Source organism: Phyllobates terribilis, unplaced genomic scaffold (assembly GCF_046119375.1).
Source record: "Phyllobates terribilis strain yellow unplaced genomic scaffold, ASM4611937v1 Scaffold_1__5_contigs__length_1240528914, whole genome shotgun sequence".
Classification (NCBI taxonomy): domain Eukaryota; kingdom Metazoa; phylum Chordata; class Amphibia; order Anura; family Dendrobatidae; genus Phyllobates; species Phyllobates terribilis.
The window spans coordinates 375,492,010-375,519,307 of record NW_027362761.1 but is presented as its reverse complement, the minus strand read 5'-3'; the positions used below and the strand labels follow the sequence as shown (position 1 = coordinate 375,519,307).

General features: G+C 42.3%; 1 protein-coding gene and 1 long non-coding RNA gene across 2 annotated transcripts in view; one reads left to right on the top strand and one right to left on the bottom strand.

The window, feature by feature from the left end:
- Positions 1-945: 945 nt before the first annotated feature.
- Positions 946-27,298, bottom strand: part of RFC5 (replication factor C subunit 5) — a 43,362-nt gene continuing 17,009 nt past the window's right edge. The window contains exons 5-11 of the mRNA XM_073676381.1: positions 26,884-26,957; positions 22,270-22,429; positions 22,095-22,176; positions 21,238-21,367; positions 14,289-14,366; positions 5,734-5,788; positions 946-1,255 (exon numbers count right to left, since the gene is read on the bottom strand). Coding sequence (XP_073532482.1) covers positions 1,159-1,255; positions 5,734-5,788; positions 14,289-14,366; positions 21,238-21,367; positions 22,095-22,176; positions 22,270-22,429; positions 26,884-26,957 — 676 coding nt within the window. The 3' untranslated portion in view covers positions 946-1,158. The remainder of the gene's footprint in view (positions 1,256-5,733; positions 5,789-14,288; positions 14,367-21,237; positions 21,368-22,094; positions 22,177-22,269; positions 22,430-26,883; positions 26,958-27,298) is intronic.
- The window catches only part of LOC141263542 (uncharacterized), a 115,529-nt gene continuing 94,668 nt past the window's right edge, over positions 6,438-27,298 (top strand). The window contains exon 1 of the long non-coding RNA XR_012319801.1: positions 6,438-6,517. This is a non-coding gene — a long non-coding RNA (uncharacterized lncRNA). The remainder of the gene's footprint in view (positions 6,518-27,298) is intronic.

Below are 27,298 nucleotides of genomic sequence, written 5' to 3'. Positions count from 1 at the left end.
AAATATCTAGAAAAAAAAAAAAAAGTGGAATTCCGCAATTATTTTTTGGGTTATTTACAGAGTTAATTTTACAGTAAAGATGACCTGCCAATATGATTCTCCAAGTACGTCCGATTATGAAGATACCAAACTTGCATAATTTTTTATTTTAAGTGGTGAACAAAACAAATTTGGACAACCGTTTTCAATTATTGGGATACGGAACTGTGTAAGGGCTTGTTTTTTTGCACCCCAAGTCAATGTTTTTATTGAGGTCACTTTGTATCTACTCCAATGTTTTGATTGCCCATTACATTTGTGTTGTTGTGGTGGCCAATTGATGTTTTTCTCATGTTACGCCGTTTACCGATTGGATTAATTTCTTTTATATTTTGATAGATGGGACTTTTACTAAAGCACTGATACCAAATATATATCTTCTAAAAAATAAAATAAAAATTTCTTAAGTTCAAATCACCCCATTAAAAATAATGTTTTAAAAAAACTTCTATATTTACTTTTTACTGTATTATACAGTCCCCTTAGGGGATTTGAATCTGCAATCATCTGATCACTTGTACTATACATAGCATTGCGTGTGCACTGCTATGTATAGCGAAAATCATGGTCTCCTATGAACGCCATGGGCTGGTATTCCCAGGATTGCCATGATGATAGGCACAGGGTTCTTCAGCAGACCCCTGGTTGTCATGGCAACCCATCGACATCATGGGCATAAGCAAGCTTGCACCAAAAGCATTGAGCCAGCATACGACGTACTAGTACGTCATTTCGGTAAAGGGTTACAGCCATGAAATAGTTTTAGAGAATTCTCATGACAGAACTCCACATACGACCCACAATGTTTAGCATCTTCTGCCCCTATACTTCAGGTACCATAGGAGTCCCATTACGGTGTTACTTTAGAATACCCATATCAATCCTAAAAACAGAAACCACAAGAAATATTCAGTATGTTTATTTCTGCAGTAAACCTGTTAGTCCCCGGTAGAATGAATGTTAGGTTGTCTGATACCAGTGTTGTACCCAAATTTTCTTCCAAATGCAATCATACAGTCTCTGTTCCAAAAATAGAACTCATGCATGTTCTTGCCAAATAGTTTTTGCTCTGTCCTTGAATAACCTTGACCACACGTCTATCAAGTTGCACATCCCACTCTAAGATTCAGCAGCAATCACATCTCGAGTGACCTGGAATGCAGCTATCAGGGAGCTAAGCTGAATCTTTTCACTAGTCCCAGAAGCCAATCTGTACCTGAAAGAGAAAAACTATTTAGAAGGAAGCAGTGAACTGTTGGCATCAATCTTATAATAGCTGAAGTTACCATTGGAAGGGAATATTTCATCATTATCAAAATACATAAAGTTTTATATAATTTACATTTTTTAGATGACTCATTAATAAAATACTCAGGACTCACACAAACAGCTGGAGCAAAACATACAGTAAGCCAACATTTTCTTTAGCTTAATTTTCAGAATTAGCATTAGCTTATAGGTGTGTAATTGACAGTTCTCTAAAGGGAATGTTCACTTGAAATATGTGTCAAATATTAACCTGAAATAAGCCTTCAATGTATTAAAATGGGAAAAAGTACTTCTTCCATGATACTACCAACACTATAGTGCTCCATCATTTCTCAGCCACATCCACCAACCTCAACAGATCCTGAAGAATCCATAAGTTAATGAGGTCTGACAAGCACCCGAAAATCCGAGTGTTGTGGTTTTTGTTACAAAAAGCAGCCACTATAAAACTACGACTATAGCAACAATAGATTGCGGCCATGCTTGCTACTGCGATAAACTGTACACACTGCTGGGCTTACTAAAGGTGTCTCAAATATAGGCACTACCAGGTTATTTGAAGAAAAAAAAAAAGATATCTCCAGAGGAGTAGTGTGAGTGAGTAAATTATTGCTGCCACATGTTTTGTTATATACGTTTATTTCCTTTGTGTATTGGAACACACAAACTGAAAAAAAGGACATAAATTGGACATAATTTCACATTAAACCCCAAAAATGGGCCAGACAAAAAATTGTTGGCACCCTCAACTTAATATTTGGTTGCACACCCTTTGGAATAAATAACTGCAAATCAATTGCTTCCTATAACAATCAACAAGCTTTACACCTCTCAACTGGAATTTTGGACCACTCTTGCAAAGTGATTCAGATTTCTACTATTTGAAGGCACCTTCTACCCACAGCAATTTTAAGGCTAAGTGCCCACGATGCAGAAATTTCCTTAGCGCTTTTGTCTCTCCTTGCCAGAAAAAAAACACACATGCGGTTTTTACATGCGTTTTTCATATGCGTTTTTTGAAGCGTTTGAGCATCAATGAATGATTTTTGGAGCTAAATAAAGTTGGTGGGACATCGCTTAAAGGGGTATTCCCATCTCCAAATTCCTATCCCAATATGTAGTAGGTGTAGTAATAATAATAATAGCAAATATCTTCAATTAGAAATGTAGTATAGTATTTTTGATTAGTTATCTCTCTTACCTCATGTGCAGGCATTGCAGGACCTTAGGTATCCATGGTTACGACCACTAGCAACTAGGTAACTGTGACTATCAATGGTTGTAACCATGGATAACTAAGGTCCTGCAATGCCTGCACATGAGGAAAGACATAGCGAATCAGAAAAAATACACAACATTTCTAATTGGAGGTATTTGCTAATATTACTATTAATACACCTACTACATATTGGGATAGGATCTTGGAGATGGGAATACCCCTTTAAGCCCTGGGATTACCATAACAACAACTGGGGTGAGTATACTGGTTCATTTAAATGATTAAAGGGAATCTGTCACCCCCCTGGGCGATATCAGACCTTTTCTATGGGCCTACAGGTGATAGAAAAGTAAATCTATACTTATCTGTATCGCCCATAGCAGAGGTCTGATTGCAGAGAAATCTGGTTTTATAAAGTCTGTTTGCTTTGCGCATGCGCGGGTGGGGAGGCAGAGCATGGCACGTCACAGAGGCTGTCACCTGATTTAGGGGAACAGTAAGCAGATAGGAGGGGTTTGCTTGATTGGCGTCCCCCGGACGACAAGCCACTGGAAAGCATACTTTATAAAACCAGATTTCTCTGCAATCAGACCTCTGCTATGGGCCATACTGGTAAGTATAGATTTACTTTTCTATCACCAGTACGGCGTTAGTAGATGTCTGATATCGCCCCGGGGGGGTGACAGACTCCCTTTAAAGAATGGGTCTGTTCTATGTCAAATAAAGTGTTTACACTGTGTGTTTCTTTACTTTGTTTGGTCATGAAAAGGTCTGATTGACACGATGACAGCACCAAACATCCAACCTTCATTAGTATTTCTATTCACGTAATTTATGCGAGTGCTGTGAGTTTCTAGCTGGGGAATGTGCCACTAGGCAAACATTTTCCCTGGCCATAATTAACATCTCACAGCTGGTTTGTTAGCCCCTACATCCCTCCTCCCCGATCAGCACTCCGCAGCGCTTTGGACACAACGCATTTATGTTGTGTCCAAAACGCGGGGCTATGAGTGTAGAGCGAGTATGTTCTGTCAGAGTATGCTCGGGCTGATCTCCGAGTATTTATAGCTGCTCGGTGATATGGTTGAATCGCTCCCGTGTGCATGATTTGCAACTGTTTGACAGTATTATTACATGTGAGGAATGTCTATTTCTTACACATTCCTCACATGTAATAAAACTGTCAAGCAGTTGCAAATCATGCACACGGGAGCGATTCAACCATATCACCGAGCAGCTATAAATACTCGGAGCTCAGCCCGAGCATACTCGCTCAACACTAGTTATAATGCCACACTTGTTGTCGGTAAATGTGAATCCACCACATATAATGACACTTCAATCGGTCAAAATCTGCAGCGGAGACTAGCGTGTCCGCTACAGAAGTTGACATACTGCAGGTCAGTTTGGGTACGTGGCCACGGTCAGGAGCCACTGCAGGTTTGACGCTGCGTGTTTATACAGCGTCAAACCCGCAGTGTCCAGATGTTACAGCATAGTGGTGCTTCTGAGGCTGCGAATCACCCGCTGTGTGTCTTTCAGGATGGCAGCATGTTAAATTCTCTTGTGGAGTCGCTAGTCTCCACAACAGAAATTTGACCACTAGAAAGTATTAAATGAGGTAAATATGCATGGTTCAGTGAACACATGTGGATTTACCTGCATTCAATAAACTGCAACATTTTGGAAGCAGCAAAAAAATGGGCGTACAAAGCTTATAAAAATCATGGGCACAAAGCCTATATAAAAAAAAAAAAAAAAAAAAAAAAAAAAAAAAAAAGGTGTGGGCTCCCACGTCATTTTTATAAATCAGCAGAGGGAAAGCCGACCGCTGGGGGCTGATATTAGAAGCCGAGGAAGGGGCCAATACTCAACAATGCTCCATGGCTATTAATATCAGCCCACAGCTGTTTTTTTAGCCTTTACTGACTAGATTACATGGGGACCCCAGAAAAAAAAAGTTGACGTCGAGTCCCCCCTATAAAATCAAGCCAGCAAAGGCTAAACTAGAAAGCTGCAGGCTGATAGTAATAGCCATGGGCCATGAATACTAGCCCCCTCCACGGCCATAAATACCACCCCTCAGCAGTCCCAGAAATGGCGCATCCATAAGATGCGCCAAATCTGGCGCTTAGCCTCGCTCTTCCACACTGCCCTGTAGCGGTAGCAGGTGTTAATGGGGTTGGGGTTCACGTCAGCCCAATCACTGATGTTACAGCTGTAGCATACAGCACTGTATACTGACAGGGGTGTAAAATCACCCCGCCATATACAGTGCTGCAGGAGGGTCACCTGGGTTTATCAGCTGAAGATCAGCTGATGAGCCCTGGTGAGAGAGAGCGCGTGGGAAAATTCCTGTCAATCTTCCCACGCTCAGCATCAGCTGATCGGTAATGAGCCCAATCAGCTGATTACCAGCTTTAGCAATCAGCTGATTGTCACGTGACCATCAGCTGATTACTGCGGCACTGATCACCTGATGGTCACGTGACCATCAGGTGACGTAACTGATCACCTGACGGTCGCATGACCATCAGATCAGTGACGTCACCGCAGGTCCTGGAAGCACACTGCGGGGCGCGAGCCCACGCCCCGCAGTGTTCAGCGAGCCGCCGACGGGACAGCATCACCCAGGAGGACACCGGGAGCCCCCAGACAGGTGAGTATGAAGGTTTATTTTTTGATTCTCCTTTTACACTGCCGCTGGCACGCGGGCTGGGAGAAGCAGGCTGCTACGCCTCCCATCCACGCTGCTCCCGCTGTTATCAACCAGACCAGCGGTCGGATGAGAGGAGTAGCAGCCTCCTCTCCCGACCCCGGTACCAGTTGTGGCGCGATTTTGCACCTATTGATTTACATTGAAAAGCAGCAAATGCACATGTATAGATATTATACATGTGGGTTTGCTGCGATTCAATGGGAGCGATTTCACGGCGAAATCGAGCCTAAATTGGTTGTGCTGCGGATTTTTCCGCAATGATAATCCGCATGTACTGTGCACATCATGCTGAAATATCCGCAACGGATTATCGTTGGTAAGCCTGACCAAACGTTTTTAATGCGTTTCCGCGGCGGTACGCATAAAAACCGCATCGTGGGCACACAGCCTAAGATCTCTCCACAGGCGTGTGTGTGTGTACACACAATTCTCTGTAAATATTCACCTGAAATGTGTAATTATCTCTAAAAAGGTTCACAGTACTTACTCTATATCAGCCATCTTTGTTAACAAATGCATTCGAACAGATGGAGGAAAATCCACTGGGGAAAATAGAAAAAAAAATAAAAGTAAGAAAGGGTCGTTTTAGCTCACTTAGAACTTTATAGAACGTTTTCTAAGAACTATCTTCGTTCAATTCACTCCACGCATCTTTTCAGCTTCCAGGTGCAGGATAGCACATCCTGTACTCACACTCCTTTTCACGTGTTCCCTCCTTTTGGCTATGGCCAGATTCCCACATCCGTGATACACGGTCTGAGTATGGACCACACAAGATGTGTGAATCCCGCCAAATAAAATCTTTCTAACTTACAAAATACATAAGGACAGAAATAATTAAACTGCAGAATCAGTGTTTATATTATCATGGACACAGTCAGAAAAGAATTAGTAATTTGTAAATCAAGACTCTTTGCAATATTGGTTCATCTCAGAGGCGGTGTAGCAACATATGATTATACAGTATAGTACAACAGGTAACGTACTTTTTATTGCAGATATTATACAAGAGTAGAGGACGGAGGGCTTGATGTGCACATAGGACTAGTTCACCAGATAACAGAGCTTTGTGTTTAGCGCCCCCTGGTTGACAACTAATGATTTCTTACACCATTCAGGTAGATAATTAACTTTATACAGTTGCTGTGGGAACCATTCTGAGATAGGGGAAAATCACCAGAGAAACCAGTCACAAACAGATGGCATTTGACTGAGGACCGAGTCCCCACTGCTTATTTCCCCTCTTCAGCACAGCACAACAAGGATATCAGGTATGCACTTTGCACCAGCTGGACCCAGGAGACACACACAGACGTCATTCTTTGACTCATGGGAGAGGAAAAACAACTCACCTTGGCAAAGCTAATATCAAAGAGGTACTATTGTAGTGATAATCTTGAAAATACAACACATACACACAAGCCCCAGAAGTAGTATACCCAGGGGGCGATACCGTAACCAAAAAAAAAAAAAAAAACACCACATGCTCAAAATGCAACATCTGAAATCAATAAGCTCCAAGACTGTCAACTAACTACAGGAGCATCTCACTAAATTAGAATATCATCAAAAAGTTAAGCTCATTATATAGAGTCATTACAAGCACAGTGATCTATTTCAAGTGTTTATTTCTGTTAATGTTGATGATTATGGCTTACAGCCAATGAAAACACAAAAGTCATTATCTCAGTAAATTAGAATAATTAACAAAAAACACCTGCAAAGGCTTCTTAAGCATTTAAAATGGTCCCTTTAGTCTGTTTCAGTAGGATCCACAATCACGGGGAAGACTGCTGACTTGACAGATGTCCAGAAGGAAGACATTGACACACTTCACAAGGTCCCAGAGTTCCAATTTTCATTTGGAAATCAAGGTCCCAGAGTCTGGAGGAAGAGTGGAGAGGCACACAATCCAAGCTGCTTGAGGTCTAGTGTAAAGTTCCCACAATCAGTGATGGTTTGGGGAGCCATGTCATCTGCTGGTGTAGATACACTGTTTTATCAACACCAAAGTCAGCGCAGCCGTTTACCGGGAAATTTTAGAGCACTTCATGCTTCCCTCTGCTGACAAGCTTTTTGGAGATAGAAATTTCATTCTCCAGCAGGACTTGGCACCTGTCCACACTGCCAAAAGTACCAATACCTGGTTTACAAACAACAGTATCACTGTGCTTGATTGGCCAGCAAACTCGCCTGACCTTAACCCCATAGAGAATCTATGGGGTATTGTCAAGAGGAAGATGAGACACCAGACCCAACAATGCAGAAGAGCTGAAGGCTGCTATCAAAGCAACCTGGGCTTCCATAACACCTCAGCAGTGCCACAGGCTGATCGCCTCCATGCCACGCCGCATTGATGCAGTAATTGATGCAAAAGGAGCCCCAACCAAGTATTGAGTGCATTTACTGAACATACATTTCAGTAGGCCAACATTTCGGATTTTAACCCCTTAAGCCCCGCGGGTGGTTTGCACGTTAATGACCGGGCCAATTTTTACAATTCTGACCACTGTCACTTTATGAGGTAATTACTCTGGAACGCTTCAACGGATCCCCCTGATTCTGAGATTGTTTTTTCGTGACATATTGTACTTCATGATTGTGGAAAAATTTCTTCGATATCACTTGCGTTTATTTGTGAAAAAAACGGAAATTTGGCGAAAATTTTGCAAATTTTGCAATTTTCAAAATTTGAATTTTTAAGCCCTGAAATCAGAGCGATATGTCACACAAAAGAGTTAATAAATAACATTTCCCACATGTCTACTTTACATCAGCACAATTTTGGAACCAAAATTTTTTTTTGTTAGGGAGCTATAAGGGTTAAAAGTTGACCAGCGATTTCTCATTTTTCCAACAAAATTTACAAAACCATTTTTTTAGGGACCACATCACATTTGAAGTCACTTTGAGAGGTCTTTATGACAGAAAATACCCAAAAGTGACACCATTCTAAAAACTGCACCCCTCAAGGTGCTCAAAACCACATTCAAGAACTTTATTAACCCTTCAGGTGCTTCATAGGAATTTTTTGAATGTGGAAGAAAAAAATGAACATTTAACTTTTTTCACAAAAATGTTACTTTAGACCCAATTTTTTTTATTTTCACAGGGGTAACAAGAAAAAATGGACCGCAAAATTTGTTGTGCAATTTCCCCTGGGCACGCAAATACCCAATATTTGGGGAAAAAACACTGTTTGGGCGCACTGTAGGGCTCGGAAGGGAAGGAGCGCCATTTGACTTTTTGATTGTAAAATTTGCTTGAATAATTAGCGGACACCATGTAGCGTTTAGAGAGCCCCTGTGTGCCCAAGCATTGGAGCTCCCCCACAAGTGACCCCATTTTGGAAACTAGACCCCCCAAGGCACCTATCTAGATGCATAGTGAGCAGTTGCAACCCCCAGGTGCTTCACAAATTGATTCGTAATAATGAAAAAGTGAAAAAAAAAAACTTTCATTTTTATGAATCAATTTGTGAAGCACCTGGGGTTCCAAGTGCTCACTATGCATCTAGATAGGTGCCTTGGGGGGTCTAGTTTCCAAAATGGGGTCACTTGTGGGGGAGCTCCAAAGTTTGGGCACAGAGGGGCTCTCCAAATGCAATGTGGTGTCCCGCTAACAATTTGAGCCGATTTTCCATTCAATTTGTTAGCGGATACCATGTTGCATTTAGAGAGTCCCTGTGTGCCCAAACATTGGAGCTCCCCCACAAGTGACCCCATTTTGGAAACTAGACCCCCCAAGGCACCTATCTAGATGCATAGTGAGCACTTGGAACCCCAGGTGCTTCACAAATTGATTCATAAAAATGAAAGTGTTTTTTTTTTCACTTTTTCATTTTTACGAATCAATTTGTGAAGCACCTGGGGGTTCCAAGTGCTCACTATGCATCTAGATAGGTGCCTTGGGGGGTCTAGTTTCCAAAATGGGGTCACTTGTGGGGGAGCTCCAATGCTTGGGCACACAGGGGCTCTCCAAACGCAACATGGCGTCCGCTAACAATTTGAGCCGATTTTCCATTCAATTTTTTAGCGGACACCATGTCGCGTTTGGAGAGCCCGTGATGTGCCTAAACAGTGGAGCTCCCCCACAAGTGTCCCCATTTTGGAAACTATACCCCTCAAGGATTTTATTAAGGTGTATAGTGAACATTTTGAACCCAGAGGTACGGCACAGAATTTGTTTACATTAGGTCATCATATTGAATAAGTTGTCATTATTCTTGAGCGCAAGTGCTCGCTACTTGAGTTTGCATCGGGTACTCAGGTATGCACCATGTACAGCGTGTGCTCGAGTGACATGCTCGAGTCCCTGCTCCGCATGTTTCACGGTTATTAGACACCCAAAAAAAAACATGCGGGGATCGCTCGTGCATGGCAGGCAATCCCCGTAAAGTTTTTTGGCCGCGAAGCATATGGGGCAGAGACTCGAGCATGTCACTCAAATACCCACGATACTCCATGCATACCAGAGCACCCGATGCAAACTCAAGTAGCGAGCACTTGCTCTCAACACTAGTCGCCATATCGTCATCTTTTTTTCTTACTTTTGAAAAAAATCCCAACCCTAGCCCCAGCACAACCCTAGCCCCAAACCCAGCCCTAACCCTAGCCCAATCCTAACCCAAGAGTTTATTTTTGACGCCGTTCCTTGTGCGGTATAAGTGATTAGACGACTTTATTCTTCGGGTTGGTGTGATTACAGCAATGCCAGAATCATATGGGGTTTTTATGACTGACAGCTGTCACACACTAAAAGACGCATTTTTTGTAAAATCTAGTTTTTGCATCGCCATATTTTGAGAGCTATAATTTTTCCAGATTTTGGCAGACAGTCATGTGACGGCTCGTTTTTTGCGGGATGACTTGACGTTGTTATTGGCGCCATTTTCAGGCACGTGACATTTTTTGATCGCTTTCTATTCCGATTTTTGGGAGGCAGAATAAACAAAAACCAACAATTCAGGATTTTTTTTTTTTTTTTATTCTGTTCCGCGTGTGGTAAAATTGATGAGGTAGCTTTATTCTTCGGGTCAGTACGTTTACAGCGGTACCACATTTGTATCATTTTTCTATGTTTTGGCGCTTATACACAATAAAAGCTATTTTATAGAAAAAAATATTTTTTAGTATCGCTTTATTCTGAGAGCTATAAATTTTTTATTTTTCGGCTGATGGAGCTGTATGGCGGCTTGTTTTTTGCGGGACGAGATGACGTTTTCAGCGGTATCATTTTTATTTATATGCGTCTTTTTGATCGCGTGTTATTCCACTTTTTGTTTGGCGGTATGGTGATAAAGCATTGTTTTTTGCTTCGTTTTTTTTTTTTTTTTTTTTTACCGTGTTCACTTAAGGGGTTAACTGGTGGGACAGTTTTATAGGTCAGGTTGTTCCGGACGCGGCGATACCAAATATGTGTACTTTTATTGTTTTTTTTTTATAATAATATTTATTGATGGGTACATTATATTTTTATTTTTGGTGTATTATTTTTTTCATTTTTTTTATAATATTTTTGCACATTTTTTTTTTTTCCACTTTCACACAGTTTATACACTTTATTACTTTGTCCCACTCTGGGACTTTCACTTTTTTTTTTCTGATCGCCTGCATGGCACAGGAATGGAGCACCATCCCTATGCCATGAAGGCTGTCAGAAGTGCACAGTGTGAAGATTGCTTGGAGATGCACTGCGCATGTCCAAGCAATCTTCCTGCTCTCTGGTGACCCGGATGTTGTCATGACGACATCGGGTCGTCATGGTAACACCCGGGAAGCCTTTGCAGACTGCGCTGGAAGCCGGAAGAGGAGGTGAGTATCGCCGATCACCTCCCCTTGCCCCCGCAATGCCGCGATCGACTTCGATCGCAGCATCGCGGGGGTTAATGTGCTGGGAGCGGTGCAGGACCGCTCCCTGCACATAGTACCGGGTGTCAGCTGTGACAATCAGCTGACACCCGGCGGCGATCGCGCCCGCACAGCCTGTGTGCGCGCGCGATCGCGATGACGTACTAATACGGGTCTGGCTCTTAAGTCCCAGGGCACAGACGCGTATTAGTACGTCAGATGTTATTAAGGGGTTAAAATCATTTTTCATGCTGTTATAAAGTATTCTAATTTACTGAGATAATGACTTGTGTTTTCATTGGCTGTAAGCCATAATCATCAACATTAACAGAAATAGAGTGATCTATTTCACGTGTTTGTTTGTAATGACTAACATATGAGTTTCACTTTTTGTATTGAAGAACTGAAATAAACTTTTTGAAGATATTTTAATTTTGTGAGATGCACCTGTATATGTATGAAATAATGGAACAGAATTGTGTGTGCAGCTCTTTCTAGTCACTTCTAAGGAGGTTATGAAACCAGAAGGATGGTGGGTTAAGGGGCCCTGGTTCTCCACACAAGTGCAAGTCGAGGAGGTGAGACCTCCACCTTCCAGACATTTATGCCATTCACTTACACTCCCCACATAAATATCAGACTGGCTGTATCACTAAATATGTTACAGGAGAAGCATAAGGATTTTGAGGATAACCATTCTGGAGGAACAAAGCAAGACATTCACATTACACTAGAGGGATTTTTTGTTTATACACATCAGCATGAAACAGGTCTTTTGCAGTATTGATTGTCGGTCAAAAAGTGCTCCTCAAAACTGACAAAACACTACCTGTGAACCTTCAGTGGCAAACACGTTCTCAGATACAATATGTACAGTACCAGTCAAAAGTTTGGATACACCTGTTCATGCAAAAGTTTTCCTTGTTCTTTTTGGAATGTGCACATTGTACATTCAGACTAAATGCATCAAAACCACAAAGGAACATATATGGAAACAGGGACTGAAGAAACACTTGTGCAACAAGCCAGAACATGTGTTACACCTTAGATTCCTCACAATATCCCCCTCTCTCTTACTCTGTTGACTGCTGGACACCTTTGTCAGTCTCTCAAGAAGTTTCATCAGGTAGTCACCTGGAATGGCTTCTTCAACTGTCTTGAAGGAGTTCCCAGAGGTGCTGAGCACTTGTTGGCGGTTTTGTTTTCACTTTTGAGGTCCAGCTCATCCCAAACCATCTCAATTGGGTTGATGTCAGCCGATTGTGGAGGCCTTATCATCTAACACAGCACTCCATCCCTCTCCTTCTTGGTCACAGTTTGTAGATGTGTTTTAGGTCATTGTTCTGTTGCAGCACAAATGATGGTCCTACCAAGTGAAAACTAGATAGGGTAGCATGTCGTTGCAAAATAATGTGGCAGTTATACTGGATAAAAGCGCCTTGAATCAGACCACAATAGATTTCCACTTATGTAATGTCAGTCCCTGTGTTGCTTGGACCAAGCAAGTCTCTCCTTGTTTGTGGTCTTCAGCAGGGCTGTGGAGTCGGTAAGCCAAACCTCCGTCTCAGACTCCCGACTGACTCCAACTCCACAGCCCTGCCTCACTACTGAGCATGTACATAAAGTACAGCACAGATTCATCTCAATTAAAAGCAGAGATCCTTAGATCAGGAGCAAAACAGACATTTATAGGACAATTCATACCTTTCCCAAACTCTTAGGAATATATTTACAGCACATACTGTGTTGCACTAATGTACCCAATTTATTATATATCTTAGGGATCCGAGTCGGTCCTTTTTATACAGACTGCCAACAAAATGGACACACACTCCGACTCCACAGCCCTGGTCTTCAGTAGTAACTTCCTTGCAGCAATTTGACCATAAAGACCTACTCCTCACCGTCTGCGCTGGACATTTGATGTGGAGATGTGTCTGTTACCCGAGGTGCTGTAATTTGCACTTTGTGAGGCTAGTAACTGATAAACTAATCCTTTGCAGCAGAAGTAATTCTTGGTCTTTCTTTCCTGGGGCAGGCCTCATGACTAGTGTTGAACGAATTTGTTCGGTATTTCAAATTCGAGTTTGTGTTCAGGGTTCCAGCTTGTTCGCGCCAAAAAAATCGGCTCCACCCACGAACATCCCTGATTTGCCAAGCTGCGTGAACCCGAATTTGAAATGCTGAACAAATTCGCTCAACACTACTCATGACAGCCAGCTTCATCATATCAATTAATGTTTTTCATGACTGCATTTGAGGATACCTTGAAGGTTCTAGCAATTTGCAGGATTTACTGACCTTCACATCTTAAAGTAATGATGGAATGTTATTTCTCTCCACTTAGTTATGGGGCTCTTGCCATATTTTGGCTTAGAACAGATATGGAATAGGGCTTAGCACTGTATGGAACTGTGTAAGAGCACTGACTCTGCAAAACACACCTGATGGTCGCAAACACTTTCTGAAGGCCAGTGATTCTACAAAGTAAGTCATGAGGAGGCTTACCTGTTCATCAGGTAGTCACCTGGAATGGCTTCCAATGAAGCTGCTTGAGAGAATGCCAAGGGGGTGTAAAGGGGGTCACCAGAGTAAAAGAGGGGTATTTTGAGGAATCTTGTTGCCCTGGGTGTTCAGTCTGAATCTACAATGTGCACATTTAAATAAGAAAAGAACACCATTGCATGATCAGGTGTGTAAAACCTTTTTACTGGTACTGTATGAAATATCTCTAAATTTGAACTACTTTAGACTAATGATTCTTAAACTTTGGTCACGAGGAAGCTGCACAGTTTTGGGTCTACAGGAAAAAGCGTCACCAGATCTAAAATGGTGAGGTTTTAGCTTTTATTTGATTACTGCTACTCTCCTGAGTATTTTTATTTTTATTTAATCCACCATATGGTTTTAGAGATATGGGCCTTTTTATTTAGTTTGCCCAATATGCTAATTTTTATGGTCTTTTCCAAAAGGGAGTTGTTCACAGGACATGCACTGGTCTGCAAAAGAGCTGTATACATAAAAGGGTAGGATCTAAAATTTCACTATACATTTATTTTTTTAATTATTAATACATTAATAGTAAATATATATTTCAATTACAACTTATTACAGGCTTATTTCATGATCATGACATAAGACCGACAACTTTTAAGTAGTACCAAATCATATAGCATTTTTAATTTTTTTTTACCTCTGTGTACATAGACATGCACTTCAGTGAGAATGTCGTGAAGCGCCAGGCCTTTGAGGGTTTTCAGTTCCATGATATCTGCATAAAATACTTTAAGGAGTCTCATTTTCAAAAGGTAAAAATAATCAGTAAACGGTTATGCTACTATGATAGCAAACATGTTATAAGGCTGTCTTTTTTTTCCCCTCACATTTTTCTACAATATATAGGGGGCAGAGTCATCAAGACTGGCATAGCTCAAGCTCGCACTAAGCCAGTCTTGACAAAATAAACGGCGCCAGATTCATTAACAGGCGCAAGGCATTTAATGAGCATGGTGCCTAAGTGGCAAAAAATAAAGTTCCAAGTACAGCTGAATGGTGAAAAAACACCAAGGTTACTTACCGGTAGCCGGTTTTCCCCTCACCCATGACAGCATACCTTGAGAGAATTTTGGAGAATATGAGCACCCTAGGGAGGGACCACCGCCTGAAGTACCCTTCTCCCAAAGGTAAGGTCAGAGGAGGATAGATCCAACCGATAGTACTTGTAGAAGGTGGATGGTGCAGACCAAGTAGCAGCTTTACATATCTGGTCAATCGAGACGTCTGCTCTCTGCCCAGGAGGTTACTACAGCTCTGGTGGAATGAGCTTTAATACCATTCGGTGCCGGAACACCTGTAGATGTATAAGCTAGACAAATGGCCTCCCTAAGCCACCTAGCAATAGTTCCCTTTGATACCCCGTGACCTTTCCTACTCCCCTGAAAGGCCAGAAACAAGGACTTGTCCTTCCTCCACTGACTAGCCATGTCTATGTACTGTAGTAATGCCCTTCTAACATCTAGATTGTGGAACCTAACCTCCCCGGGGTTTTTAGGGCTACTGCAGAAAAAGGGAAGTACAATCTCCTGATTACAGTGGAATCTGGATACTACTTTTGGAAGGTACGCCGGATCTGTACGCAGGACGACCCGCTCCTCATGAATTTGGGTGTATGGGGGGAGGGGGGAATCAACAGAAAGGGCCTGCAGATCACTCACCCTACGGGCCGACGTTAGGGCCACTAAGAGGATGGTTTTGAGGGTGAGGATCTTTGGAGAGATAACCTGCAGGGGTTCAAATGGGTCACCAGAGAGTGCATTTAAAACCAAATTCAGGTCCCAGGGAGGAACTCAGAGCCCGAACTGGCTTAGCTCTGGAACAGGATTTAATGAATCTAGAGACCCATCTGTTCCCTGCCAGGTTACAATTATAGAGCGCCCCTAGGGCGGACACCTGAACTTTAAGTGTTACCGTAGCCAACCCCAGGTCACGTCCCTTTTGTAAAAACTCTAGGACTTCTCTAACTGGAGGTTTATCCGACAATGGGGAGTCTATAAAATCCAGGAATTTTACCCAGACTCAGGAATAAATTTAGTTATGGGCTTTCTACTACCCAACAGGGTAGAAACTAGGCCTGGTGAAAACCCCCTATTGCTCAGTAACAACCTCTCAAATTCCAAGCCGCCAGATGGAAACCTTTGGCTTGTGCATGGAATATTGGCCCCTGGATGAGAAGGTCCGGCCTGTCCGGCAGGACCCAGGGATCAGAGAGAGACATTAGGCGAAGCAGGGAGAACCAGGGTCTTTTGGGCCAAAAGGGGGCTGTTAGAATTATCCTTGCCCCTTCCTCCCGAATTTTCCTCACAACTGCCGGGATCATCACCATCGGTGGAAACGCGTAGGCCTTCCCAAACTTCCAGGGTATCTGGAGAGCGTCTACAGCATAGGGATTCTCAGTTGGATTTAGCGAACAGAATCTCTCCACCTTCCTGTTCGGACATAGATTTGCTCGCCACCAGGGAGGTGACCCCCATAGCTGGATAATCTGTTGGAAGACTATCGGGTTTAGAGCCCACTCTCCTTGTTTTAAAGTGTGGCGACTGAGGAAATCTGCCCTTGAATTTTCTACCCCCCAGATGAGAAGAGCACCGAGGGATGTGAGATGCTGTTCTGCTAGATGCAGGATCCTGTTTGCCACTACCATAAGGGAGCGAGATCTTGTTCCTCCCTGGTGATTTATATACGCCACTGTCGTCCGATTGTCGGACCTGATCTGGACATGGCGACCCTGTATGTGGTGAAGGTAGCCCATCAGGGATTTCTCCACTGCCAAAAGCTCTTTTAGGTTTGAGGACGCTACTTTTTCGTGACGTAGCCAGAGCCCCTGAACTGAGAGATCTGCCAGATGACCCCCCCCAGCCAGAGCCATTTGCATCTGTGGTAATTGTGTGGTCGACTGGTTTGGACCACTGTAAGCCTGCGGTCAGATTCTCCCTGTTTGTCCACCAGGAGAGAGAGTTTACTGTCTCCAAAGATAGAGATAGTCTTTTTCCTAAATGTCCGTTGAAGGATTTCTGAGCTGACAGGACCTCCCACTGAAGAAGCCTCATATGCTTCCCTCAAGGACATCACGAGAGACCTTATGGCCCTTGAGACCAGGCTGATTATTTTGCAAACCTTGTCTTCCGGGAGGAAACAGGATTGGTGTTGGGAATCTAGGGTCAAGCCCAGAAAGATCTGAGTCCTTGAGGGGGATAGTTTTGATTTTTGAATATTTATTAACCACCCCAGGTGATGTAAAGCTGTCCTGACCTCTAAAAGTTGAGAGGAACAGTGGTCCTCCGATTTCCCTATTATCAGAAAGTCGTCCAGATAGGGAACAATCACCACGTTCTTGATTCAGAGAAAAGCTGTCACCTGCGCTATAACCTTTGTAAACACTCTCGGTGCTATCGAGAGTCCAAAAGGTAGGGCAGTGAATTGGAAATGTCTCAATTGCCCTTGGATGAACAGGGCTACCCTTAGGTACTTCCGTCAGTCTGGATGGATTGGGACGTGATAGTAGGCATCTTTTAGGTCGATAACGGCCATGAAACAATTGTGAAGTAGGAGTTTCACTGCAGAGTTCACCGATTCCATCTTGAAAGTCTGGTTGATTATCAGCCGATTTATACTTTTGAGGTTGATAATGGTCCTTAAGGACCCATTTGTTTTTTTTATCACGAACAGGGGGGAATAAAATCCCCGTCCCCATTGTGAAACTGGAACTTCGTGAAGGACCTGCTTGTTGACTAAATCCAACACTTCCGATTCTAGAGCCATCTGCTCCTCCCTGGACTTCCTCCTGGAGGTGATCATGAAGGTTCGGTGAGGGACCTGACAGAAGCGTATCTTTAGGCCGTTCTTTATGATACTCAACACCCAGGGATTTGAAGTGATGGCTTCCCAAGCTGGGATAATATGGGAAAGCCTTCCCCCGACCTCTAGCCTCGTGTCATTGGGGAGATTTTTTGGTACTGGAGGATGATCCTCCAAACATGTAACCAGAGTCCTTTTTAGATCTGGGCTCCCATCTTTTCCTTTCTCCCGGAGGGCGACCCCGGTTAAAGCTCTTCCTCCGAAAATGGGACCTTTTTGTTTCCCCCGTGAAACCTCTCTTTCTGTCGCCAGCCTTCTCCAAAAGCTCGTCCAGTTTTTGGCCAAACAAAAGTTTACCATCACAAGGAAGAGAACAAATTAGATTGTAGGTCTCCTGGGCAACCCTTGAGCCACAGGGCTCGCCTGGCAGCATTAGACAAATTTGCAGACCTGGCAGCGAGTTTAACTGAATCCGCTGAGGAGTCTGCCAAAAAAGCAGATGCTGCTTGTAGCAAAGGCAGATTGCAGAGGATTTTATCTTTGGACATCTTTTTATCCTTGAGCTGGTCTCCTAATTGCGGAAGCCACACCATAAGTGACCTAGCGACACAAGTGCCTGCTACCGCTGGCTTCAGGCCCCCTGCTGCTGCTTCCCAGGTGTGACGCAGGAAGGAATCTGCCTTCTTATCCAGAGCATCCTTTAGACTGCCCGAATCTTCCAGGGGTAGGGATGATCTTTTGGATGATCGGGCGACAGACCTGTCAACTTTAGGAATTTTGTCCCAGGAGTCAGAGACACTATCCTTGAAGGGGTACCTCCTTTTAGAGGATGAGGGCAATACTCCTGATTTCTCAGACTTCCTCCACTCCCGGTCTATAAGGGTCTGAATTTGGGGATTCACTGGAAAGGAGCGTCTTTTTCCTCCAGGCCTGCGAACATAATATCTTCCAGGGACCTGGCTGCCTTCTCCTCCGTCAACCCCATGGTAGATCTGACCGCTCTGACCAACTTGTCAGTATCCTCAATAGGGAAACAGGGCCTACCACTGTCTGATGAAGAGGAGGATGCCGAATCACTGGGGCAAAGATCCTCGGACTGGGAGGATAAATCATAGTCGGAGGAGATATCTTTATGGGATCTCTTTTTCCCCTTTAGTAAGCCTTTCAAGGAATCCTGCACCTCTGAACGGATTACGGACCTCAAATTAGAAGCGAAATCTGGGGTGCTCTCTGCTATCGTTTGGTTAATACAGCTTGCACAAAGCAGTTTCTGCCAATCTATGGAAAGGGGGGCCTGGCATAAGACGCAAACCCTGTGCTTTTTGGCGCTACTCTTCTTAGGTTCCTAAGGAATGAAGCACATAACTCTCCATTACTATTAAGTGACATTCACGAAGATCACTCACCCCTGAAGTCACAAAAGGGTACCAGATTTGGAGGCTGTGGCGGGACACAAGATGAATCCCTTCTGGATGGCCCTGAAGCGCCAGACACCTTACTCCTCCTGCTGCCGCTGCGGTTGCTGGAGCGGCCGTCCGTGTGCGAGGTGTCCGACTGCTTCTTCCGCTGGCGTTGATGAGGTGGAGGGGTCAGCTGCTGCTGCTCCTGGCTGTCCTGGTCTGCCATAGCTGCTACACCCGAGCTTGAGCATAAGCAGCGCTTGTCAGGAGAAACCCCCCCCCCTCCCCCCACACACCTTAAATAGAGCACATCCGGACCTCCTCCGGTCCAGGTGTCCTCCCCCCTCCTGACACCCACCAGCCGATTTCTGAAAAAAGCCGGCCGGCAAGCGCTTACAGGGCGCCGCCATCTTGGTTCCGGGTGCCGCCCCCGACGTCATCAGGCACGCCTCTCCCAGCGTGCACCGCGCCGTGACGTCAGGCACGTCATACCCGGAAGACGCTGTTCCCAGCGTGCGACCAGCCAGGAGCCTGCGGCAGGGAGAGGACAACGCAGCGGTCTGCGGGGAGCCGGAGCCCTCCTCACCGCCTGCGCCCGCTCGGACACGGCTCCAGGGAACCGCGGACGGCGATTCTGGGACCCAGAAACCGGTGCACAGGCAGGTGCCCGCTCTTCCACACCGGAACGGGCCCAGGTAAGAAAGACACCTTTCTTCAGACAGGTTCCCATCAAGGACAGGAAACGAACTGAAGCGAGGGAGAGGTACCGCCCTTTTATTTCAGACGGTTTCCTGTCCTTGGTGGGGCGGATCCCTCCATCAAGGTGTGCTGTCATGGGTGAGGGGACAAAAATAAATTCCGCCATTGTTCTTTAGGTTTTGTTTATACGACATTTGGTGAACAGTATAAATCATCAAGCAGCATTATTCAGGTTAGTACAATTACAGAAATACCAAACTTCCATAAAATTTGATTTGTGGAACCTTGTTTTTTGAGTGATAAGCTGTAATGTTTTTAGGTATAATTTTGTGGCACATATGATGCTTTGATTATATATTGGGAGGAAGATGCAGGGACCAAGAAATTAGAAATCTAGCATAGAAGCCAAATATAGAATCAGTCGATGCATACAAACAAAAAAAGGACAGGTCTAGCTCTTAAAATTAGTCAGCCTAACCTCGGAAGAATGGGAAGATGTGGTGGGGAGCGTTCCGATACTATCTACATGTGAGGCACATAAGACTATCACAGTTGTACTTACTGCATAGGGTATATAGAACTCCCAAATTTCTACAGTGCATTGGGGCAAGGAATGACTGTGTCCAAAATGTGGAGAGGAAGGTGCAGATCTTATGCATATGATGTGGACATGTAGGAGGGACACGGTATTCTGGAATGAGTGTGTGAAGTACATTAGTAATGTGTTTGAGTGTAATCTACCCTTATATCCTAAAAAGTGTGTGTGTTGGGCCATGTAGAAACAATAGGATGTGAAGAGGATGAAATAATAGCCGTTAAGAGGACTCTATATCAGATCAGAAAGCTTATAGCTGCATATTGGCTGGATCCCTCCCCTCTCAGGTTCCAGGAATTCTTGGATAGAATGCGTCTTTTATTAAGATTAGAAGAGGGAGTGTACAAAAAGCGGAAGGCTATATGTAAATTTGATAAAATCTGGGGTAAATGGAGCACGTTTCATGGTTATCATATTGTGTCCATTTTAAATATCAATTGAGTTTGAAATATTGTGGTCTCTCAGGTTCTACTTAACTAATCACTGCCTATTAGATATTATGCTCTGTATCCATGGATCAAATTATCAATGCTTTAACAGTTAGATAAGCTATATGATAATATGCGGTCTGTAATTAAATTTGTCTTTGCCATATGGTTTTTAGGGGTGTAATGGGCGGGTTTTGAAGGGCATTGCCAGTTGGGTGATGCCTCAATGTTGTTTATGTGTAATGTTAAAAAAGTCTTAATAAAAAGTATCTGATTTAAAAAAATAAATTAGTCAGCCAGCCAGAGGAATGATTACATACTGCCACAGGAAACGTTATCCTTTGTCAAATCAAATCCGGAAGTAGAGTTACCCAGACTGAAGCAGAAATCTGATTGGGGCACCTTGGATAATTGAAGTCTATTAGTAACTTGTCTAAATTACTAAGTAAAGAATATTTCAGGACATTTCTTTTTAACGGGACAATTCCTGTAAAAGGGCTTGTATGAAATAAATGGCATTAATACAGGGACTGCTACAGTAAAATCCTAGGGGATTCAGAGATCTCAGGGAAGCAGGTGTTTTTTACTGGAGGAAGAGGATCCAGCCAGTAATTACCATCAGGACAACATTTGTCCTTATGTGAATACATTTAGGAGAAAGGATACGTTTGTATGCAGTGGTGAAATCCTTGTTTAGCATCCAATCCAGAATATTGGCAATGTCCACTTTCAGCGGATGACCGGTACATGTATATACTGTATCTTCTGTCACTTTTCCATAAGCCATATTTGTACTCTGAAAAACACAGGCAAACATATTAAAGCAAACATGCAAAGTTATACCCTGTATGATTACATAACATCACCTGTGCTGGAGTCCATATGAGCAAGAAGCAGCATACTCCCCAATTACATATACACAGTATGGGTCCAAGCAGCACAGTATCCCGGTCCAGAGACGCACCAAAATCTAACTAATGGCTTGTGCACAAGACTGTACAAAATTGAACAAGTGCTATCTGTCGTTCTGACAGAGCACTCATCCTCATGTTATTCAAGTCTATGGGTCCGTGGAAAACATTAATTTTCATAGATAGACTGAATGGACAGCACTTCAGCTTCATCCAAGGCATTTATTCACCAGACATACAACATTTCAACCTCAGTGGTCTTTGTCAGTTTGGCAAAGACTGCCGAAGTTGTCACCTTGGATGAATCTTCTCCTTTACCAAGGTTGGATTTCAGGGTCCCTATACGGACCACAATGTCCCGAATGTTTACGAGTCTCCTCACGCAAACTTATAACCTCATATATGCCTTTGACACTATGTTTTGGTCAGGAGACCCATGGTCAGTCCGGCATAATGGTCCATTTACGGAATGTAAGATAGTTATCTGAACCAGGCCTTAAAAAGATCTGAATATTAACCAACAGTGAATTTTTAACCCATGTAAAAGTACAAAGAAAACAAACATGTATGCGTATTTGACAGAACTAACAAATATAACAATTTATATCTTACCTGTAATATATTCAGAGCTCTACGCATATCTCCACTAGACAGAGTCACTAAAGCCTTCATCCCATCTGGAGCAATATCAACACTATTTGAAAAGGAAAAAAGGTACATTTTGCAAATAGTGTAATGTGCTTATAGAAGTTCCGAGGACACTGGAGCAATACATTAAATTATATACTTTTCTTGCTGAACTACGTATTCCAGCCTGGGCACCATCATTTCTTGACTCAAGGGACCAAAGCGAAACCTTGTGCATCGGGACTGTAAAGCTGGGATGATCTTTGACAAGTAATTGCAAATCATGCAAAATCTAGTATTTTCTGTGAACTTCTCAATCACTAAAAAGGGAGAAAAAAAATTTAACAGGATTTTATATTCCATAAGTTACATTAATATGCACAGATTATATATTAGTAAAACAAAACTGCTTATGAGAACTAAAAATCTGTCAGACATGCATACAAAAAAACTCTTGGCCCATTTCTCTCAAATGGTAACACTCATGAATGTGTCAATCAAGCCTTATAGTACCCACTCCCCACTGCTATAATGGACACAACAACAGGGAATGAGCCCTCTGCAGCGGTTTATTTACCCCCTTAATAGCTGAAGGAGATCAATCCCACCATCACTACATTGGCTTCCAACAGCACAATTGCAGGAAACCAATGGTTGCAAAGGCATTCCGAAGCTTAAAAATTGTTCTGTCACACCAGAGGCAAAGTCTAATAGATGTTGCTACAGGCTAATGCACTACATATGGTAAGTAGTGCAGTGCATTATCTACGCAATCAAAGAATCATATAGCCAAGTCCTCTTGGCACTAGTAAATATTGAAAAACAAACATTTAAAAATGTTTTGGTGTTCAGTGTTTAAAAAGACAAAAAAAAAAATCCTAATTTTTGGAATAAAAAGTCATTCAATGCCAAACACCCCCCCCCCCCAAAAAAAAACACCAAACCCTTAAATCAGCATAATAAAAGTTATCGATTATCCTGTGTAGTGAATAAGAGAAAAAAAACACCAGAATCGTCATTTTTGTTTGTTCTGTATCACATAATATCTATCTATAAAAAGTTGAACGAGTCATCAAATGGTACCAATAAAACTAGCAGCTCGTTACATAAAAAAAAAACAACTCCTCGCACAGCTATGTGAACAAATCAAAATTAAACAGTTATGGCTCTCAGACCAAGATGAGCAAAAAAAAAGTCTGAAAAGTTGTTTTCTAATGCAAAAGCAGTAAAACTAACTATTTAAATTGGTTATCACTGTAATAAAAAAATTCCAGAATTACTGGGTTTTTTTGCTTATCCCTCCTGCAACAAAATGGGGTAAAAACTGATCAAAAAGCGGTTTGTACTTACAATTGGGACTATTGAAAAAGTCCGCAAGAAAATAAGTCGTCATATAAGATCAGTTAACAGAAAAGTGTTCAACTGCACATTATTTAAAGAAGCACTCCCATCAAAATTGTATTTCCTCTTAATATATAGTGCAATCGTCATTTTATATAGCACTGAGTACTTATAATCAGGGTTGTGGAGTAGGTAAGCCAAACTACCGGACTCAGACTACTCAATTTCGCTGACTACCAACTCCAAATTCTTATGAAAACATTTAAAGCACATACTGCACTCAAATACTGAACCCAATTTATTATATATTTTAGGAGTCCGTCCATTTTATACCGACTTCAACTCCATCAAAATGGATACAGACTCCAACGCCACAGCCCTGCTTACAATTGTTAATTTTGCCCTTCTACCCAATTAATTCTTCTCTTTTCCATTAGGTCTATGACATCATGTGATTAAAAACTGATTAGCTGAATCCTTTCTAAGCTGTATGTAGAAACAGGAGGTCAATTCTCCCTGCAAGATTAACACGTCACTGCAAAAAAATGTCAGGGGGGAGGAGTTGAAGAGGGGAAAGAATTCTGCAGGGACAAGATACTTCCTGTTTCCACATAGAGCAGAAGAAAAAAACAGAAGAATTATCTGGGTAGAAAGGAAAAATAATCAATTGTAAGTACACAGAGCTATATAATATGATGACTGCAATATATTAAAAGCAGGGCTGTGCAGTCGGTAAGCCAAACATCCGACTCCCTCATACATGGCTAATGTTTAAGTGATAAATTTACTGAAGCACGGATTTATCTCAGCTAAAAGTCTAGACCCTTAGATCAGGAATAGGACAGACATTTATAGGATATATCCATAATCTTATGAAAAAATATTTCCCACAAACTGCATTGAACTACTGTACCCAATTTATTATATATTTTAGGAGTCGGAACATTTTATACCGACTCCACCAAAATGGGCTCCGACTCTACAGCCCTGATTAAGAGGCTAAAAACTTTGATGGGAGGAGTGATTCTTTAATAGCTGCAGTGAGCTTAAAGATTTTCTTTAATTTCTCTTCAGCCAGCACTGGATGTGCAACAGAGAGACAATTTCTTTTGGAACTATTAAGGTCTGATCAGTTCAATAATTATTTTGTTTGTTGATGATTTTTATTTACAGTGTTGTGGGACCGCAATGGGCTCTAATGTAGTGCTCACTTACACAAATATATACATGGTGGCTGTGGAATAGACTTTTGTGCATTCATCTCATTTTTTGGTGCACACATACTGCTGGCTGAGGTATATAGATGACATTCGTTATATGGACCGGTAGAGAAGATGATTGTCTGATTTTTTTTTTATAATTTCCTCTCTTTTCTGCTACAATGTGCAGTTATTATAACGCAGCTCAGTATGGCTAACTTTCACATACCCCAATTACCAGATGGCAAGGTTACAAAGGGTGGGTAATGGTGCTGATGCACATTACAATATCCTGATTATAGATTGGAATATTAGCATTGGTGCAGCGCACAATGCCGGTGTGCATACACTTCCCATATAGGCAGCAAGGATACAGGGATGGTATGGCAGTACCCACTCCCATCCCTGAAAGCCTCACAGAACATTATAATCATTTTTGCCACGGGTATGAGAGTGACGCACCTTGCGATAGCTTATATTATGGACCTATGACATGTTTGCTATAAGAATTATATTTATTGATGGATATGTACAGTTTTGATTGGTTGCAAGGGGTTTAACCCCTTCACCCTCAGGCGATTTTCCATGTTTTTTCCCCTCCCCTTTTCCCAAGAGCCATAACTCTATTTCTAGGTCCACATAGCCATATTAGGGCTTGTTTTTTTGCAAAACAAGTTGTACTTTTGAATTACATAATTAATTTTATCATCTGATGCACTGGAAAGCAGGAAAAAAAATCCCAAGTGCATTGAAGTTGCAAAAAAAGTGCAATTTCACATTTTTTTATTTTATTTACCATGTTCACTATACAGTAAAACTGACCTTGTAATAGGATTCTCCAGGTCAGTACGATTACACAGATACCAATCATGAAGAGGTTTTTTGTTTTTTTTTCTTAAGTGAACAAAAAATAATTTGTAAAAAAAAAAAAAAAACAACTTTGCTTGTGTCTATATTTTCTGAGAGCCGTAACACTTTCAATTTTCTGACTGACAGTTTAGACCAGCAGCATAGATGTGCTATTGGCCCAAACTGCGCTCTCAAATGCTGCACTTAGAGGCAGCTTTGCCTCTGCGACATTACAGAGGTGCAGGGGCATTGAAGATTGAAATCACTGGTCATCCTCAGAGCAGTGATTGCAATCTCTACAGAAAAGAGCATGTAAGCGCTAAGCTCCTTGCCAAGGGGATTGGCCACTTCTGATAGATTGCAGCATTACCAGAAATGAAGGCAATGAGCATTAAACATTAAAATAATAATCCCTACTGTTCTAAAGTAAATTGCAAAGATTGTGGGCATCTTGATAAAACTAGTGTGCACTAAAAAGGTCGCAAGACCAGGGATTGGGAGAGATCTACCGTGCCTGAACTCCAGATGAAAGCACATTTAGGAAGAAATTGTGATCAAGGACCTGTCTGACATTCGGCTGCCCGAAGCCAATCAATCAATTTCAACAAGAAGATAAAGTCGCACACTTAGCTGGCAGCTGAGGTACAGCCGAAAACAGTGTCAACATACAGGTCTACAGCAATTTTTTTCAAATGGCTTGTGAATACCTGTGCAATTCTGCAATGGCACCTGCAAAACTGTGTGGCTAATGTTAAGTTGAAAGCAGCTTTGATTTGTTTTTTTCATTTGCTAAATGAATATTCTGAAAAATATTACATATCAAAAGATATACGGTAGTTAATGGTGATAACTCAGCTACATTTACACTTCAGTAAAAGATGAGTAAGCAGGTATAGGGGCATGAAGTTGTCGCCTGCATCTTTCCTTTATCATTCTCGGGCTTCCACACTTGGACATTCAGCAGTGGGGCACTACCAAGAATTCTGTTGTAATTTTCACTACATAAAAATGATAGATGCCCAACAGCTGTAGTGTCATATGTAGCACTTATACCTTTACAGGGACTCCCATTATTACTATATTATTTTTCAGAGAATCCACATGGCACAATATGTCAAATCTATCCTCTTCCAAAATCAGCAATGCCAACCCAACATTAAAACCTATACAAGCAATGACAAGATCTCTTTTCTAAACCCAAGCTACATTAATCATACCCAGCAGACAGCAGTGGAAATAAGCACGACAGACAAGTTGCCTGCATAAATTCAGATGCTGTAGCATAAAGACATGGCAGATTGTTATGTCTATCTAGGATTTTCAGAAGACCTGGTAATTTCGTAACGCTTCCAGGCATATGGCAGATGAGTAGTGTGCCACTTTACCTCGCCTCAAAGCATTCTGTGCATCTTGAGTCATTGCATCTGCTTCATCCAAGATCACAAGTTTAAAACCTTTTCTGCAACATAAATAGGCAGATGTCACACCAAAATAACACACATGGCTTAAATTGGGCACTAGTGCAACAAAATACAGAAAAATATCCGGACACTGCACAGGCCAAGATGTCAACTAAAGTAACAGTGTAAGGTTTTAACAGACAAGCAAACTTGGCAAGTATTAAAAAAAAAAACACAGCACCCTGTTAGGACTTGTGCACAAACTTCAGATTTGTTGCGTTTTTTTTCTGAGCAGATTTGTCACAAAACCTGAAGGGTATCCTGATGCCAGCAAAGCGAATTAGAATCCTGATGTCTCGTGCACACATTGCTTATTTTTGACTTGCAGATTGGTGCAGAT